The 18,472-nt window shown below is 35.4% G+C and overlaps 1 protein-coding gene across 4 annotated transcripts in view; it reads left to right on the forward strand.

Moving 5' to 3' along the window:
• LOC124364665 (putative sodium-dependent multivitamin transporter) overlaps positions 1 to 18,472 on the forward strand; it is a 67,257-nt gene that overhangs the window by 17,126 nt on the left and 31,659 nt on the right. The window contains exons 1-8 of one of the 4 annotated variants that reach the window (XM_046820310.1): positions 3,254 to 3,426; positions 3,510 to 3,559; positions 8,698 to 8,831; positions 9,520 to 9,741; positions 11,087 to 11,311; positions 14,643 to 14,758; positions 17,116 to 17,358; positions 18,001 to 18,175. In XM_046820310.1, the coding sequence (XP_046676266.1) occupies positions 8,712 to 8,831; positions 9,520 to 9,741; positions 11,087 to 11,311; positions 14,643 to 14,758; positions 17,116 to 17,358; positions 18,001 to 18,175 (1,101 nt within the window). In that variant the 5' untranslated portion in view covers positions 3,254 to 3,426; positions 3,510 to 3,559; positions 8,698 to 8,711. Of the gene's footprint in view, positions 1 to 3,253; positions 3,560 to 8,697; positions 8,832 to 9,519; positions 9,742 to 11,086; positions 11,312 to 14,642; positions 14,759 to 17,115; positions 17,359 to 18,000; positions 18,176 to 18,472 lie in introns of those variants that run through there. The other 3 variants (XM_046820307.1, XM_046820309.1, XM_046820311.1) reach the window with 3 other exon arrangements.

Raw genomic sequence — 18,472 nt, forward strand, 5'->3', positions numbered from 1 at the left:
AGCATTCAAACACATCTCATATTCTGCTGGTAATCATAGAAGATGAAATGGTTTTTCTGTTTGGCAGAACATAGTTTGGATTTAGACCATTGACGAACTTTTTAAAACCTTCGTCCTCTACTACTGAAAAGGGTTGGTAATCTTGAACAAACACATTTAAGAGGAGCTTGTCTAGTTTCTTCTTTTGGGTTTCACTAATTTTTTTCTGCTGAGGTATGAAAGGACCTAATGCTTGGTTGGTTATTTGGTACAATATTACACATTGAACTATTAGTGGCAATGTTGTCAGAATTTACATTCTGCATGGCAATGTTGGTGTTCGATGTAGTCCTGTTTAAAGTAGAGGCCAAAGAAAGGAACAGCAAGGGGTTCAACCACATTTGATACCGGTAAGTGTTTCCCTCCTGGCGGTGGCAAAGCAACAGTGGTATGTTTTCTTTCTAAATGCTTTCTAAGGTTAGAAACTGTAGTTTTTAAAACTTGCCAATTGACCACATAAATCGCACCTAGCAATTTTACTTACGGGATCCGTAGTTGTGAAGTAAGACCACAAATAACTAGTCTTCTGTTTTCTGTTCATTTTGTTTCACACACCAGTCACACAAAATTAAAGATATTAACTACAAAAACTGAGTGAAACTATTAAACACAATTTTATTAATGTATAAAACTAGTGGAAAAAGTCCAAAACACTACTATTAAACTATTAATACGGTTAGAACTGTCAATAACCAACTTGAAATGCACAAACACGATAGTAGCCCTCAGAGTCAGAACGCAAGTGCATTGAAGTTTTCGTGTCATAACACGACACGAATGGTCTGTGAATCACGTGTGAATGACGTGACAAAACTCAAATATAGTGACAGCGGTAACGTAACGAATCCAGTGTCAGTGACACACCGTTCGTTCCGTATTACTCGTAGTTTTTGTAATAGGGTGATGGGGTAGAAGTGGACAGATCCAGACTGTTTCTCAGATAGCCGTTTTACTAAGTAACTGTTATGTTTACGTGACAAAAATAATAGGGTGTTTGTTGTAACCTATTACAACGGTGACGGCTACTACGTGGTAATAGTGTTATTAAATCCTATTACGTTCTGTAACGACCATCACTATAATTTAGTTGATATGGAGCAGTGGAGTGGTGCGGAGCATGCCGTTGCCGTGAGAGCGTACTACAAAAGTGGCGACAGTGTAACAGCTGCACAACGAGTGTTCCGACGCCATTATGATATTCCTCCCCGCGGTCGAGTTTCTTCTTCACATGCCATATCATCATGGGTTCGGAATTTTAAAGAGACTGGTTCGGCCTTAAAGAAAAAAACCTCCTGGGCGAATAGTGACTGTTCGAACCTCAGAAAATTTTGATGCAGTGCGAGTCATAGTGGAAAGGAGTCCGCGTCGTTCTGTACGAAAAATCGCCTCATCACAGCGACTTGAGCGTCGGAGTGTGCAAAGAATATTGCACGGCCTGCAGTTTCATCCTTACAAGCTTCAGATTGTTCAAGCTCTAAAATCAAATGACGGTGAATTAAGCTTACAATTTTGTGAACCGCTACTGACAAATCAATGAGGACGCAAATTTCCTTGAAAATCTTTGGATGTCTGATGAGGCCCAATCTCATTTAAATGGGCATGTCAATAAGCAGAACATGCGTTACTGGGCTCGCAGATATCCCAGTGAACTTCATCAACGTCCGTTATACAGCCTTAAAGTTACTGTATGGTGTGCAGTGTCTTGTCGAGGGATAATTGGATCTTACTTCTTTGAGGATGGTAATGTTTACACTGTAACTGTCACATCTGAACGTTACATTCATATGCTGTAGATATTTTTTGCTCCACGGCTTCATGATTTTCCAGATATTGACATTCAGCAAGCCTGGTTTCAACAGGATGGAGCCACCTCACACACTGCCAATCTGTCAATGGCAGCATGAGGCGTTTGTTTGGGGAGCGCATAATTTCAAGGAACGCTAACGTCACTTGGCCTCCTCGGTCTCCAGACCTCTCAGTATGCGACTTATTTCTATGGGGACATCTAAAGAGCGTTGTGTACCAGACTAGGCCAATAAATCTTCTTGAGCTCAAGACTCAGATTGAAGAACACGTCGCCAACATCCCAGAGAACACATTGCGTCGTACAATGATAAGTTTTCGAAATCGATTGAAAGAATGTGTTAGGCGCAATGGACAGCACTTAACTGATGTTATTTTTAAAAAGTGACTTTAACTTTATTGTTATTTCCAACATTCCTCATGTAATTTCCACTCTTGCCTAACACATTTTAAGCATTACAAATTTGTTTGTACAATTCATTGGTTTATTGTGATTATTTCAAAATTTCCAGTTTCTCTGCGCCACCCTGTATAAAAGAATTTTTCAGTTGGGACTGAAGTAGCAAGTAAAAAAATATATTTTTTCTGAAGTTCATAAATCATGGGTATGACATGTTTGTAGGAGGCACAAAATGAGGCAAAGGATTTCCCCCCACCTTTTTGGCAGGGCAATTCCAAATAACCAAGAAACAATGGAAGAAAGTAAGACAAGTCTAGACTTGTCTGTTAGAAATACTCAACGCATATAAAGTATTCGAATACCGAATACAAGGGTGCTTTTGAATACACCGTATTCGCTTCCTCCACCACTAGGCTGGATAGCCCCTAAACACTAAATGGAAAGGAGAAACGCTATCGATATGCCCGCGATGGTCCCGTCCCTAGTGGCTAAGAGCGTGATGCGTAACTTGACGCGGAACGAAATTCTCCTTCCTGAGCAAATCATACATGTACAGAAGGACAGCAAAAGAAGTAGTCACTTAAAAATTCAGTATCGTGCTGTCCAAATTGCTGAAACCCCAAGTATTCTGCTCTGTTGATAAATAGGCCTATGTCCTGTAAATTTTGTGATTTAAAAAAACTATTTTGTTTTATTTGTAATCCATAGTTACTTATAATAAAAATAGCATGTATAAAATTAAAATAATTAAAGTAGACCCATTTGAAGTTTTATATGCTAATAATTATAGGTTTTACAGTTCCATATACTACGTTTTTATAGTATGACTAGTAAACCTATCACGTTGATTTTCTTATATGTCGTGGCGTATTGCATTGGACAATGCTTAATGGCAGTAAAAATGTTCTCTGTTGTCTGTTTACTTGTTGGCAACGCTGAGTGAATGAACACAGTCTGCTTTTCAAAATCCAACAGCTGAGCTGAGTACTGACTGACGTTTGACGGTGACGGGCGACGGCCCGTGACTCGTGAGTCGTGCGTGACTGTCTGCTATAAACAAAATTACAAAAGTTGTAACTTTGAGAGGACACATGTCTAGAATTAAATTAGAAAAATAGGGATTTTAGGAATGGAAAATATGTAGATAATGGGAAGAACATATTATTAGTATATGACAGTTAGCGGTCCGTATTTACCAAATTTCAATAGCATTTATTTGATAAGTAATTATGTGTGATGACATATTAATACTTCTTATGATTTGCAGGTGAAATTTGTCTATACAATTGAAGAATGAGTGCGTTATTCTTTTAAAAGGTAGGCTGACTAATTTACATTAACATTAAAAAGTTAGATGATGAAACAGAATACTGTTAGAGGATCTCAGACCTCTAATAAAAAATGTGATGAATATTCATTTAAGTGTAAGTGGCTTATATTTTAACATATTAATTATATCAGTTTTGAACAGACACTTAGACTATCTTAACCATTTTTCAAAATTTGAGGTTATGTTTCAGCCAGAACTGTGTTTATTTGGGACAGAATTTCATTTGTTACTTTTACTCCGCTTTGACAATTCAGAATAAAAAACCATATTGGTATTTATTTACAATACCGTGACCATGAAAAATGGACTTTTTTTTCATGGGTTGGGCATTTATAGCCAAGTATTATTATCACAGGTGCATATAAACTGGGGGGAAAGTATATCATTGTATTATATTGATGCCTTTCGGCCATTATTGCATTAAGAATGGAAAATAACCGACAAAATTTTGTCGAACAACACTTGGAGGGTTAAGGATCAGGGGCATCACGTGATCTGGGATTCGACTTTTGCAAGCTCGAGTTAATTTTTTTTTCTAAAAGAGCAAGCAGTGCGCAGCACTGCGCAGCGGGCAGGCATCGTTGACAGGATTAACGTCATCATTTCAGTAAAATTGCCAGAGGTACTGTCAAAAACAGAGTTTTCAGAGGATTTCAAAAAATCGTAACTCCTTTGATTTTCGTTGCCGACGAATTTTTTCTTCACTATTGTTTTCAGGAAAAATTGTAGTTTTTCAGGGAAAAAAAATTAACATACCTTTCCATGGTCACGATTTTGTAAACTGATACCACCATATTTATTATGAGAGGCATAGCCTATATGTAATGATAACGTAAGTTAAGCTTATAAACTACTTAATAAAACGGTATTATGTAAATGAACTAGCCTATGAATAAACAACATGATTGTAGTATTACCATTATGGGCAAAACAAGAATTCTTGTTATAAAATAACACTACTACTATTAAAAATAAACAATACCAAATATCTGTCATTTAAAATCAATACCAACAGTAGTTGGTAATTGTCACATTAACGGCCGGAGCGGCAAAATACGAGTTTCGCGTTATGAACTTATTGGAATCGTCCTATAGAACAAAACAATACAAGGTTTGTCGGGGTGGAAATGAGAGATAACGAAGTTCTAGAACATAAAAAATGGAACAACTGTTCAAGCGCGGAGCAATATTTCCATGTTCTACATCCACATCGGGCATCACGTGACCTTTTGTGACCATGATTCAACCTCGTGATGACGTCATCGGATGTGGCACCATCTTTGCAAACGTAAATGAAAAATAATACTGAAATGAGCAGAATTTTGATCCAAATGAACAATGTTTTTCTTCAATTTCGAGCTACAAATTAATTAGTTGTTATCGAGTTGAGACGAGTGCCTTCGGCCATCAGCACGGGCTTCGGCAGTACCTTTGGTCAACGCTGATGTCAATGAAAGAAATCCCTCGAGATAGTACCTAACAGTAAAATATCAAATTCTAGAGGGGCTGATCAGAAATATAAATTGAATTGTAATGGAAAGGCAATTACGTACCGTGTAAAAAAACTTAGTAAATCATGAATATCCCTAATATGAATACATTTATAAATGGACATTAATAGAGAACACTTACCATTAGTGTGTTCCACAGAAAGTACAGAAACTAAATAATCTCGTTTCGGTCGAAACTTAAACTCTTAACATGCCCGACAAAACACTCTGACACACCAATTCACTATGATTGGTCGAACTAGTGGATGGTTGATCCATGATCGTCACGCACTCACTCGATCCAAACTACAGTATACGATATCTAGTGAAGCACTGACTTCTGCCCCGGAGCGTTCAGATAACAGAAACACTATCAGTCCCAGCCGCAGATAATATTTGCGACACACCAGTTCACTACGATTGGTCGAACTAGTGGATGGTTGATCCATGATTGTCATGCACAGCACTCACTTGATCCAACCTACAGTACACGTTATCTCTGACTTCTGCCCCAGAGCGCTCAGATAACAGGTACGCTATCAGTCCCACCCGCAGATAATATTTACAGATATCCAGACACAGCACACAAACAGAACATTAAAACATTAAGAACTTAACTACGAGGGTTGTTCAATAAAGACTGAGACTGTGTCTATAAAACATTTATTGTTTAATTCTGATCTACATCAAATTTTTCACCTTCAAAGTATTCCCCATTAAGTGAAATGCACTTGTCCCAGCGCCTTTGCCATGCCTGGAAAACGTTAGAGAAGCCATCCTTTGACATGTTCTTCAGGATCACCTCCAAAGCCTTTACTGCATCCTGTTCCGAATCAAAACGACGTCCCTTTAATTCCTTTTTTGCAGTAGGAAACAAAAAAAAGTCACAGGGCGCAAGTTCAGGACTATAACGTGGGTGGGGCACGACCTTAATGTTTCATTTGGCCAAATATTCTGTCACTATGTGTGCAATGTGAGGCCGCGCATTGTCGTGATGAAGTTTCCAGTTTCCTCGAAGTTCTGGACGCTTTCGAGAAATTTGATCATTCATTAATGTAGCCAAAACTTGTTTGTAATAGTCTCCATTGATTGTCTGTCCACGTGGAACTGAATGAGTGTACACCATTCCTTTATAGTCAAAAAAAGTAATGACCATTGCTTTGTTTGCAGATTTGGCTGCCCTAGCTTTCTTCGGGAGACCTTCATTTTTTTCTACCCACTCAGTGCTTTAGATTTTCATTGCAGGGTCATACTGATAAACCCAGGACTCATCAGCAGTGATTACACTCTTCCACCAATCCCTATCTTCTTCAACGAACCGCTTCCACTCAAGACAAACATCGACACGGTTTTGTTTTTGTTCAGGTGTGAGTAAACGAGGAATCCAACGAGCACACACTCTAGACATGTTAAGATTGTCTTTTAAAATTGTGTGAGCACTACCTACCAATATGTCAAGGAGTTCAGCAATCTGTCTGATGGTCAGACGTCGGTCGGTTTTGATCATTGCCACTGCTGTATTGATGATTTCCTCAGTGAGAGCAGTAACTGGGGCACCATCTCCTCCCTGCAACTCTGGGTCCTCTCTTCCCTCCTTAAAATCTTTGAACCAGCGAAAACAGGAAGCACGAGACATTGCGTCATCCCCAAAAGCTTGCTTTATGTCTTCATAAGTGTTAGTCGCAGTTTTGTTGAGTCTAACACAAAACTTAATCGCATATCGTTGTTCACGCAAACTGGACATGATAAAACGTTGGAGGCGGCACTTACCAAACTGATGTTCAAATGAGCACTGATGGCTTTGTGATAGAGATAAAGCAATTCAATGTCTGTTGGTAAACAATAGGGTCCAAAGGTATTGGAAAAACCTGGCATCATGTCTTATCAGAGCAGTATGGGGAAATCCCGGGCCCAGTCTCAGTCTTTATTGAACAACCCTCGTATTTATGTATGGTTACTGTTATGATACAGATACTTTACAATTTAATCGCCGTTCCTGTTATAAAGCATTTGGACTCATTTACCAGTAACTGGAACATATACCTGTACCATTTTATTAGTACCCTGTAACATATATTCTGATTCTCAATCAATACGAGTACATAATTCGGTTACTGAAAGTACCGAGTACAGGTAGAAGCCATAAGAAATAGTAAGAACTAACTTTCACTTTCGTAGTTGATGCATGATGTTGAAATTCACATATTTAGTGTTTTGAACAAAGTTCACATATATTTTCATTGCCATATATTTTGTAAATTAAATTAGTTATAAAGTTTGAATTTATATATTTGATTACGATTGATTTCAAAGTCGCTTCAAAAATGTTATTTTTAGTTGAAATAGAATATTATTTGATTAATTATTTGAAATAAAATACTCTTAGATGGGACAGGTCCCTTTCTCCCCCCCCCCTTCTGTGCACTCCTGACTATCTGTCAATATAGAAATAGTGATAGTGTGCACATGCAATTTGTGTTATTAGTTCAGGTAGTTATTGATCGTCTATTTGACAGACTGGAACAAAACTCTGCGGAACGGGTACTTTAAATCCTGTATTGATAAAACTTGGTATTACCTTTGTATACCCATTGTTTTGTATATACAGTAAAATATTCAGCTTCTCAGGTTTATCCTAAATATGTACTTCCCATGAAAAATGCCTTCAATTCCTACAGACTACAACAAAACTACAACTTTGTAAAAAATATATACAAGACATTTAATAAGATATTGTTTTTTTGTTATTTCTCTAATCTAGATTAAATATTTCAAATTTAAGGTAGAAATATGCCACACCATATGTCATGTAAAAGACTTCTCTGAGGTTGTATGCCAAATTTTGAATGTGTAGCTGATTTCATTCTTAAGATGTCCTGCCAAAAGACAGACAATCATATAAAATAGTAATTTTTATTTCCAGACTATGTAGTGATTAAGTTTTGTAATTTTAAAGTCTGCTGATATAATCTTTCTTGAGATATCATATGGATAATTATGCTAGATGTGTTAATGTGTAATTTTTTAAAATACCCAGCAATTGATTTATTCTGTGTTTTTCTCATTGCCATCATGGTTACCCATAAGGCCATGTAACAATTTTCATTAACAACCAGCAAAATCCCATGAAGTGACATGCACCATCAGTAAATTTGGTGTTGCCTCTTTAGAAATGAAACTTCATGCAATATTTCAACTCTATAGGTCATTTCATTCTTGAAATACCTTGAGGAAAAATGGACAGACATTAAACTTCTACAGCCCCTTTAGTGATAGGTTTCACTAATGCTCAGCCAATCAGTCAAGCTTTTGCTCATAATTTTACTTTTTTTACTGAATGTATTTTTGAGATGTCTCTAGACAGTACTGTAAGATACAAGTTCATATTATCAGTACACTTTTATTTTATTACTTTCAAAGACATTTTATAGATACTGTTCCTTTTCCAGAATTGTCAGTTTTGTTCTTCTAAAAATTATGGTAATCATAGAAATACTACTGCCCTCTAGTCAATCCAATAATACTTTGTCAATACCCATACTACTGTGATGACTCTCTAGCCAAGAGCATTATTTCACTTGTGATGATAATATTAGCCAAGTATGTTTTTACATTAAACTGTAACATGTTGACAGGTTGTACTGTAACAATGGCAGACAATCGAACACTGGGAGTGTGGGACTATGTGGTGCTCATTATTACGCTTCTAGTTTCCTTGGGAATCGGTTTATATTTTCGCTGTACTGGAGGAAAACAAAAAACTGCAAAGGTATTTTTAGTTGTTTACATTAGCATCAACCAATTTGTTATAAAAGACACAGATGGTAGGAATCAAATCTCTAGACAGGCTTTGGCCATGGTAAAAATCAGACACGTTATCAGTTTTAAATAATTTAAATTTTTATAGGATGAGCGGCATGTGTGAAACACATGCTTCAAGAATAAAAAAATACTTTTTAGACCAAAATTACAATGCCTTTCCCTACAAATCAAAGCTGAAAAAGCACTCGTCATTTAACTAACACTACATATAGTTATTTAAAATATTTGTTTCTTTTTTTATTACTACTAACTATAAACTAGTACAAGATAAAAGGATATAGATACAGATCATATACGAGTGTCATAGTAGCTTAAACACTATAGTTTTGTGAACACAGTAGCTACACATTGATTATCTGAAATCATTGCTGTATAGCTTCTGTAAATACACAGTTACCCAAATTAACATTAAAATTGGTCTGATGCTTATGTATCCGCATTTGTCTGTCTATCTATACAGCAAAATGCTAAGACTTTTTGCATAATTAATGTTCCTTATAAAAAAGTCAAATGCTTAAATTAATATTCAAATAAGAAAAACATGTAATTCCAGATGTGTGATTAATACTATTCAAACTACTGAATTGATGTGAATTGATTCACAACAAGGATAGCTGACTCATCTGTTATTGCAGGAATACCTGCTTGGAGATCGTAACCAGAGTGTACTGCCTGTGGCAATTTCTCTCATGGCTAGTGTCATGTCAGCCGTCACTCTGCTGGGTGTCTCTGGAGAGGTTTACATGTATGGAACCATCTTCCTCACTATTATCATCTCGTACATTCTGTTCACTGCCGTTGCCGCTTACTTGTATCTGCCTGTTTTCTTTAAGCTGCAAGCCACGTCTGCATATGAGGTAAGAATTTGCCGGTCTGGGTTGGAATATGTGGAGATAGTTACTTTTAATGTTTTGTATGACAGTTGGTCCCAGAATTTCTGATCATACTAAGTAAAGGTTATATTTGCATACAAATATTACATGTAAAAGATAAATAATGTTGAAAATGTTGAATAGTAAATTTGTATTTGCCATTATTTTATTTTTCAAAAATATTTTGATTCAAAAATTACTATTTTTGAAGAGTTTATTTAGAATTTTGTTCAAACTTTATTTGTTGAAAACAGTAATGATAGTTATAATAATATGTTGTACTGTAACTGTGCAATCATTGAAAAAGTAAATTCTTTTAAATACCTAGGTATAAATGTTGATGAAAATCTAACATGGAAAACACATGGAAACCCTTTGCATAAACAGTTAAAATATAACTTACGTAAGTTTTATTTTTTTAAGAAACTTTTGTGACGTAGTCTTACTGCATAGTTTGTATTTTGGGCTGATACACTCTAGACTGCTATATGGCATTGTCTGTTGGGCAGGTGGGTCAAAGACAGTTATTGACAACTTAAGAAGAACACAGAACATGTTTATATGCATTATTCTAAAAAAATTCAAATTAGAATCTTCATTTCCTCTTTACCAAAACGTTAACATCCTCCCTATACAACATTTGTTCACTTTTAAAACATTACGACTTTTTTACTGCATAAGTGGCAACAGAGGGTTCTCATGGAGCCACTATAATATGCATAGTAATAAGCTCAGATTATTCATGTTACCAAAAGTATACAATCATTCTTATATCTGGTACCAAGTATTTTAACAAGTTACCTAGTGAAATTAAAGATTGCAAAATACAAGACTTTTTTGTAAAAACTGAAAATATGGCTTTTAGATAAAAAAGAACTTATTTAAATATTTGTTAAAATTGTATGTATAATTAATTAAGTATCATTATATCTGTTTGCTTTTGTATTTGTATTAAATATTATTGTATTGAAATCAAATAACTGTGTACTTGTAGTTTTAAACGGTGTATCCATTGTAAAGAAGCTAAGTCTAGGTTCATTGTAAAAATTATAACTGTCTTATCTTATCTTACCTTAATGATATACTGAACTGAACTCAAATCTATTATATTTAATATGTATTGTAAATTTGTTAACTAGCCACAATTACTGGTAACAGTAGTTAGTAATATTCCATTATTGGCATGTCTTCTAAAATTGTATTACTGTAGAATAAACTTCATTTATCCATTAATTGAAAATGTATTCCTCATGTACTAATTTACCTTCTTTGCTCTTGCACTATTAAGCCCTCCTGTTATTTTTATTTACAATAAGGTTTGGATTTCCAGTACTTGGAGCGGAGGTTTAGTCCCAGAGTGCGCATTGCAGCATCTGTCCTCTACACTCTGCAGATGGTCCTGTACATGGGTATTGTGCTGTATGCCCCTACCATAGCTCTGGAGGCTCTGACAGGCCTGTCTCGCAACACCTCCACCCTGGTTGTTGGCGCTGTCTGCACTGTGTACTCAACCATTGGCGGAATCAAAGCTGTCATCTGGACTGATGTCTTCCAAGTACGATTTTATTACAAATAAAACAATCATTTTAAATTATTAAAAAAAGTAAACATAAACTTTACTTGCAAAACAATTTAATTTTGCTGTTTCACTTGTTCTGGTTGGAAAATACCAAGCCAAATGTGGCAAAAGTCTGCTCCATGTTAATCACTCCTTAGATGCATCAAAGAGATATAGGTCTGCTGTCAGACCACCTAAAAGAAGACTGTGGATGTTCACATGAGATGTTGTATTGTGTACAGCAGTGTTTCCCAAACTTTTTGACTGAAGGCTCCTTTTAGGTTTGTACTACTTTTCGCGGCACCCCTTAGTGGGCAGATCCCATGTCCTTGTACATTTGTTTTAAAAAAATCTTACTTTTTAGGAGTGTATTTAATAAAGTTGATTGCACCGATAACAGTGTTAAGTATATCGTGCAGTTTCTTAATAAGATGTTCAGCGACTAGTGCTTCTCTATGGATCATGCAATGTCTCCAAATCTCAATGATCGCTTTTGATCAAACTGAACTTGAAACACCCTTTTTTTTAACCTTCTATTGAACTGCCACTATCAGTAGATTACTTATTACAAGACATTTTTGCCAGTCAATATCATGCTTATTTGCTTGTCTGGTGGAATGATATGTAGCGCCAAGGCAACATGTTCCAAGAAATGGAGGTAAGTGTTCCTGCAAGTCTCTTGCCAGAACGCTATTCATGCGATGACACAGCAAATTTTGTTTATGCTTACAGTAATTATTTTAATGTAAAGGTAATTTTAAGTAATTTATGTGGCTGTAGGTATATTAATGATAATTCAGTAATTCAATGTAACATAAATCTAGTCTATCATGAAGGTAATAATAAATATATATTTTTAAGTTTTCCACACAATATGATATTTTTTTATTTCCCTGTAACTCAACCTCGGCGCCCCTTGCAAGATTTTGAGGCAACCCAGAGTGGTACGGTGCATACTTTGGGAAGCACTGGCGTACAATGACTTATTTAACTATTTGCCATTGGATCATTCTTTGCCAGACATGCAAACAAAGAAATATAATCATTTATATCATATGTTGTTTAGTAACTAATCAGCCGTTCTTAATATTTTTAATTATTTTTGTTCCTTGTCTGGTGTACTTAATACTGAATAGAACTTTTGCTTTAAAATATGTATTAATAATTTGTTCTCAGAATAAGCATCCATAGTGTTAAAACCAAAAGAACGCTAGATATGTTAGCACAAAATATTATAATAATATCTATGACAATTTGTCAAACTGTGAAGGTGAAGGAAATTTGATCGAACTGAAGTAATCAATATATAGAGTACGTTTGAACATAACAACACTAAATTTACTGATTTAGATTAGATTATTCAGTAATTTTCTGACTATTCAATTGGTAAAACTAATTTAATATACGTAAGGTCTTGTTTTAACGAAACGAATCGGATTGAGGGACAATCATTCAACAAATGACTTACCAAGATTATAAATTTAGCTAACTCATGTGAATTTGGTTCATTGAAGAATTACTTAATAAAAGGAAAAATCATAATGGGCATACATGATGACAAGTTTTGAGAAAAGCCACTTTTATAAGAAAACAACAGTGACTAGAGCTGCAGTAGTTTACAATTTATCCAAAAGAACAATAATGCAGCTCCAAAAACTGTCTCTAGATGATGATAGTCCTTCAACCTGTGGGTGGCCAAAAACTGTTGTTACTAGCATCCCTCCAGAAGATGTCATATCTTTAACTAAACATGGTAGCTGTATGCTACTCCATTTAACACAAACAGACTTCGCTGAAGTTGCATGCAATGTTTCAAGTACGTAGCTCATTAATTCTCGATAAGTCCTGTGGCCAGACCAGATAGAAAAAGAATTTTACGGCCTCCAGGCAAATTAAAGTGAAAATCTGTCAGCCAACAGAGAGAGACTTACTGATACTCAATCAAATCCCATGGATAGGCATGAACCTTCATCAAACTCATTCTGGTGTATATAGAAACAAAGTTTCATCCAAAATTTAAAGTTTACTAATGAAATCACTCGAGATATTCTGTGGATGGCTACATAAAGGCTCAGAAAAATTCAGAATATGCCCATTATCAAACACGATATTGCTTTAGTAGAAATAACATTACATGGAAAACTTCATAGGTCAATTTGTTCTTGAGATATCGAGTGAAAAACAGTCACATAGGTAAATAAACAAACATGCAGACAAAACTATCATTTTGCCAAGGCTCTTAGTGATAGTTAAGCAAAATATCCAAATTTTCAAGTTTATATCTAAATTCATTTTCGAGATATCACCTTTAGTTATAGTCTTTGCCAATGCTCTGCCGAATCCCATTGAGTGACATGCACCATTACCAAACTTCATCTTGTCTATATACAAATAAACTGATACAACAGAGTATCAAAGGACCAGATAGAATGTAAAAAAATCTTTCCAATGAATCCACCGTGTTAAAATTTCATATTATTTTTACCCAAGTCAGTTTACAAATTTGTTTATTCTTTGATTTCCCCATTGTCATGGTTACTCACAAGACCCATATGAAAGGTTTACTTACATTGAACCAAATCCCATGGACTGATATGCCCATAATTTTTGTCCTCCAACCCTGAAATGTCAGGTTTACCATCATCAGGCTTTTTATAACCCAATACAATTGAGCAAATTTAGACCATTTTCCTCTAAAGTACCATTTTTGGGGTATTTTTGGGTGTTACAAATTATTTGCCCGAATTCTTTGAAGTTTAAATATGGCTCAACCTACCTATATACTTGAAAATTTTCAAAAATGATCTCTCCCCAAAAGTACCATTTTGGGGGTATATTTTTGGGTGTTAAAAATTATTTTTCCGAATTCTTTGGAGTTGAAATATAGGGGTTTTTGTTAAAATGAAGAAGGTACGTTTCTTGGTTCAACCGCAATACATCGCGGATAGGTGGTCTGCCTGATGAATCATAAGAAATTTCTGTAATCCTACAGATATTTTAAAATAAAAAAATCAGCTATGCTCTCAATTCCCAATTCTTTGTTTATCCAAAATCTTGTATGATCAAGTTTAGTGTTTTAGTTAGTGGTATTTGTGCCACATTCCATATTGTCACATCAGGCCTTGTCTTTTGTTTGTGGTATGTTAAATCATGCCTCACATAATTCTGTAACATGTTGCCAGTATTGAACTGGCACATGATATTTAAAAATGAATTTAATTTTTAAGTATTTATTTTTTGGTGAATATATACAAAAAAAGGTGTCACTCAGTGAAGACTTTCTGATAAAGTTTTAGTGTTTTGTAACAGAGATGACTTATCATTCCAGGCTGGATTGATGTATGCAGCTCTCTTCAGTGTTATCGGTGTGGCAGCCTGGGATCAGGGGGGATTGTTACCAATCTGGAGGATAGCTGAAAATCATGGCAGGATACAGTTTTTTGAGTAAGTTTTTGATTTGATTTCATCTAGGATTGAAGTTGGTCTTGACACTGTAGGATGTTAAATTCCAATTCAAATATCTCCAGAATGCTATAGAAGCTAGGTAATGGTAGCTGTTTTGAATCTGTAACAATCATTGCATTCCATCGGTCTTCTATCTTCTTCATCAGGTGTCAAAAAAACCTTACGGCATGAGGTTAAGCATCACAAAACATAAAAAACTTATCAATATGTGGTAATGAACTTGCCTTAATCATAGTTGACAACAGAAGAATCTGTACGTCAAAAACAAAGTATATATATATATATATATATATATATACTTGACCGATTACACAACAGAAGTTTTGAAAGATCTTGTGTACCCGATGGGACACATGTCGTCGTAAACGTGTTAAGGAATTATTTCACTGTTATTCTACGGCTATTTATCATTTATTTACCCACCAGTAAGAGCAATTTATTCAGCTTTTCATGAATAATACTTACAGCCCCTGGTATTTTAATAACAAGTTGGTCTACATTTCTAGAGAGATTATTTGAACCCAGATGTAAACCAATCACTTAAGTATTTGCCTAATTTAAAAATTCAAAACCCTGCCCAATTTAACATTTACAATGTATCAGTTCACACAGTATGTATTACAATTAAAAAACTGAAAAACAAAAAGTCATCAGGTTAGGATGAAATTCCTGTCGATTAGATGAAACTAGCTGTGTACTTGATCGCTTTGTATATTTGTATCATTTGTGTCTTTTTATGTTCCTTACCAACTTAAATAAACAGAAATAAAATAAAACCTATTTTCAAGAAAGGAAGTAAGCACAATCTAGAAAACTTTAGACCAGTATCAATTTTGCCTTTTTATTTCTAAAGTTTTTGAAAAAAATTGTGACAGATCAAATGTGTTATTTTGAACACAATAATACGTTTGCAAATGAGCAATACAGTTTTAGAGCTAGACAAAACACAGTTTAGACTATTGTAGATTTTGTGTTTAAAGTGGCGGAGGGCTTGGATAGGTCGCAGGGCACAGCTCCTGTGTTCTGCGACTTTTCCAGGGCCTTTGACTGTGTTGTACATGAAATCCTCTTGGATAAATTCTCTATTATAACTTTTCTTTCTCTAGTTTGCCCTGGAGTTAGCCCTGGATAAACTCCTATCTTTTGTCTCGGTTTATGTAATGTGCACTTCTGACTGATTAAATAGTGTTTCAATCTAATATAACAAAATTACATAATATGTTTTTTATACACTTTTTAATCTAGCTTTATAAGAATGTTTAGGAAAATTCATATTAACACATTCAGTGCTAAGCGGGACCGTTCGGTCCCGTCCGAGCGTCTCGGCACCATTCACAGGTGCGCGCGGGACCTATCGGTCCCGCTGGGCATTTTTGTTTTGCTCTCGGCACTGTTTAGGCAGCACTGCAAAGAGGCCCTTTCTGATAGCGTGAGCGTGTTGGGCCGGTTTCGTTCTTTGTTCTAGTGTGCATAGTTTCTCGGTTCAGCTAACTATAGTTGTTTTCATCTAGTGCTGTGTTTGCTATTATTTCGTGATTCTTGTTAGCGAAATAAACAATGGCTGGGACATCTAGAGACCCCAAAGTAGTTTGTATAATACATTACCAATGATTCGTGATGATATAACAAGTGCCATGACAATAAGATGCACAATAACAAAAAGTGTTTGGTATGATGTACATATTGTAAATAAGACGTGTTAAAAACTACAAAGAAGGGAGGGGATGGTTGTAAATAATAAAATGATATACTATTAGTGCCTTTCAGTGAAAATTATCTTGTTTTAGAGTGTGCACTCATGTATAAATCAATGAAGACCTGTAGCCAGGACAACGGGACCCATTGGTCCCGCAACATATTACATAATTTTAGGAGTCTTGGGAACATAATGCCTAATTTCTTGTCTTTACTACCATCAACAGTCAGAAGGTTACGTGTAAACCCCTAAATAATACAATAGTTCTTGTAATAAATGTCATTTTCAGGTTCAATGGGCATTGGTCCATGCTGACGGGACCCATCGGTCCCGCAGTATAATGATGTCAAAAAAAAATGTAAATATAGGTAAAAAATAATCTTTTATGCTTTTATGTCACTTCTGCAAGTTATATCTTCTAATTAAACAAATTTAAAAAATTAGCACCGGGGTTTCGCTAATACTCAAATGCTTAGCAGTGAATGTGTTAATTAGTCATCTGAATAAGTTTTGGCCCCAATATATTCAGGTGTATGCTTTTATAATACTATCTTGAATTATGTTTGATTAAAGAAAATTTCATATTCTTACGTAAAGAGTATTCCTCATTTAGAGTAATTGAAATGTATCTTGATCACAGCTTCACTCCAGACCCCACTGTAAGACACACCACATGGGCACTGTTCTTTGGCGGCGGCTTCACGTTTCTATCAGTGTACGCAGTGAACCAGAACCAAGTCCAAAGGTATATGACCATGAAGGACCACAAGACAGCAGTACGCTCGCTCTGGTTCTCTCTAGCATTCTTGTACCTGCTGCTTCTTACCTGTGGCTTTGCAGGACTGTGCATCTTCTCCGCTTACTACACATGTGACCCTGTCAAGTGAGTGTCCCATCGATCATGTATTAAATCACGAGGTAAAATTTTCTTAGTGTGTACTAATTTTCATCTCAGAAAAGGAGTGGATAGGAGCCTAATAGAATGATACACAACTGATGCCAAACATAAAAGATTCCTTACCACTTTAACTACAAAGTAGCTAATATTGGGAATTTTACTATTGTAATTTGTTGTTAAATTAAGATTTTGGTTTTTAATTGTGTAGGCTGTTTGCTGAATACAGGTAATTTTGAAACAATTAGACATATTGGCCTAAAAATAAAATTATAAAAGAATGCTTATATTCTCGTTTAGCTATTTCTATATTTTCCAAAATTTTGGTATTGACATCTAATTTCAATCTGTTATTAAGTAGAACTAAGTTTTTTGGGGATTTGAACTAGTAATGGAAAGAAACTATTTGATGTATAGGAACCATTCAGAATCAAGAAGTAATTGTTGTTTTTTGTCCATCAATTTATTTTTTCATTCAAAATGGCATATCAGTAATATGGAATTAGATACATTTCAAATTTGTTGTGGTTTGATTAAATAATACTAAAAAAAAAGAATTATTCCGCTTGCGAAAGATCCAATTCTGATCACTATCTATCCAGAAATGATCCATTATGTTGTGATTCCCAGAAACGGCCGGATATCCAGTCTGGATCAGCTGATGCCTCTGTTCGTAATAGACAAGATGGGACAGGTCCCCGGACTCCCTGGTTTGTTTACGGCCGGAATATTTTCTGCCTCTCTGAGCACAGTGTCATCTTGTGTCAACTCCTTGGCTGCTGTAACTGTAGAGGACTATCTAAAGGTAGACTCATCATTGTGATCGTTATTACTGGTTCACTCAAAAAAGAGAAAAAAAAACAATCCAATACAGTAGAAACTGTTCCTTTGTAATGTACAGCTGCTCAGGTATAGCTGAAACAGTGGAAATTTGGACATACATCCAGATTTTATATAGCTTATCAGTAGTGCTTCAACATTTTTGCTGGTACAGTAAACATTCCAAGCCAGGTGGAGTTTGGTATTGTCATGGCAGATGCGACAGACACCATTATTGGCATGTCTTGCAGGAAATTATTTTCTATCACGTTTCACTGATATC

The sequence above is a fragment of the Homalodisca vitripennis genome, chromosome 6 (genome assembly GCF_021130785.1).
Source record: "Homalodisca vitripennis isolate AUS2020 chromosome 6, UT_GWSS_2.1, whole genome shotgun sequence".
NCBI classification, from domain to species: Eukaryota; Metazoa; Arthropoda; class Insecta; order Hemiptera; family Cicadellidae; genus Homalodisca; species Homalodisca vitripennis.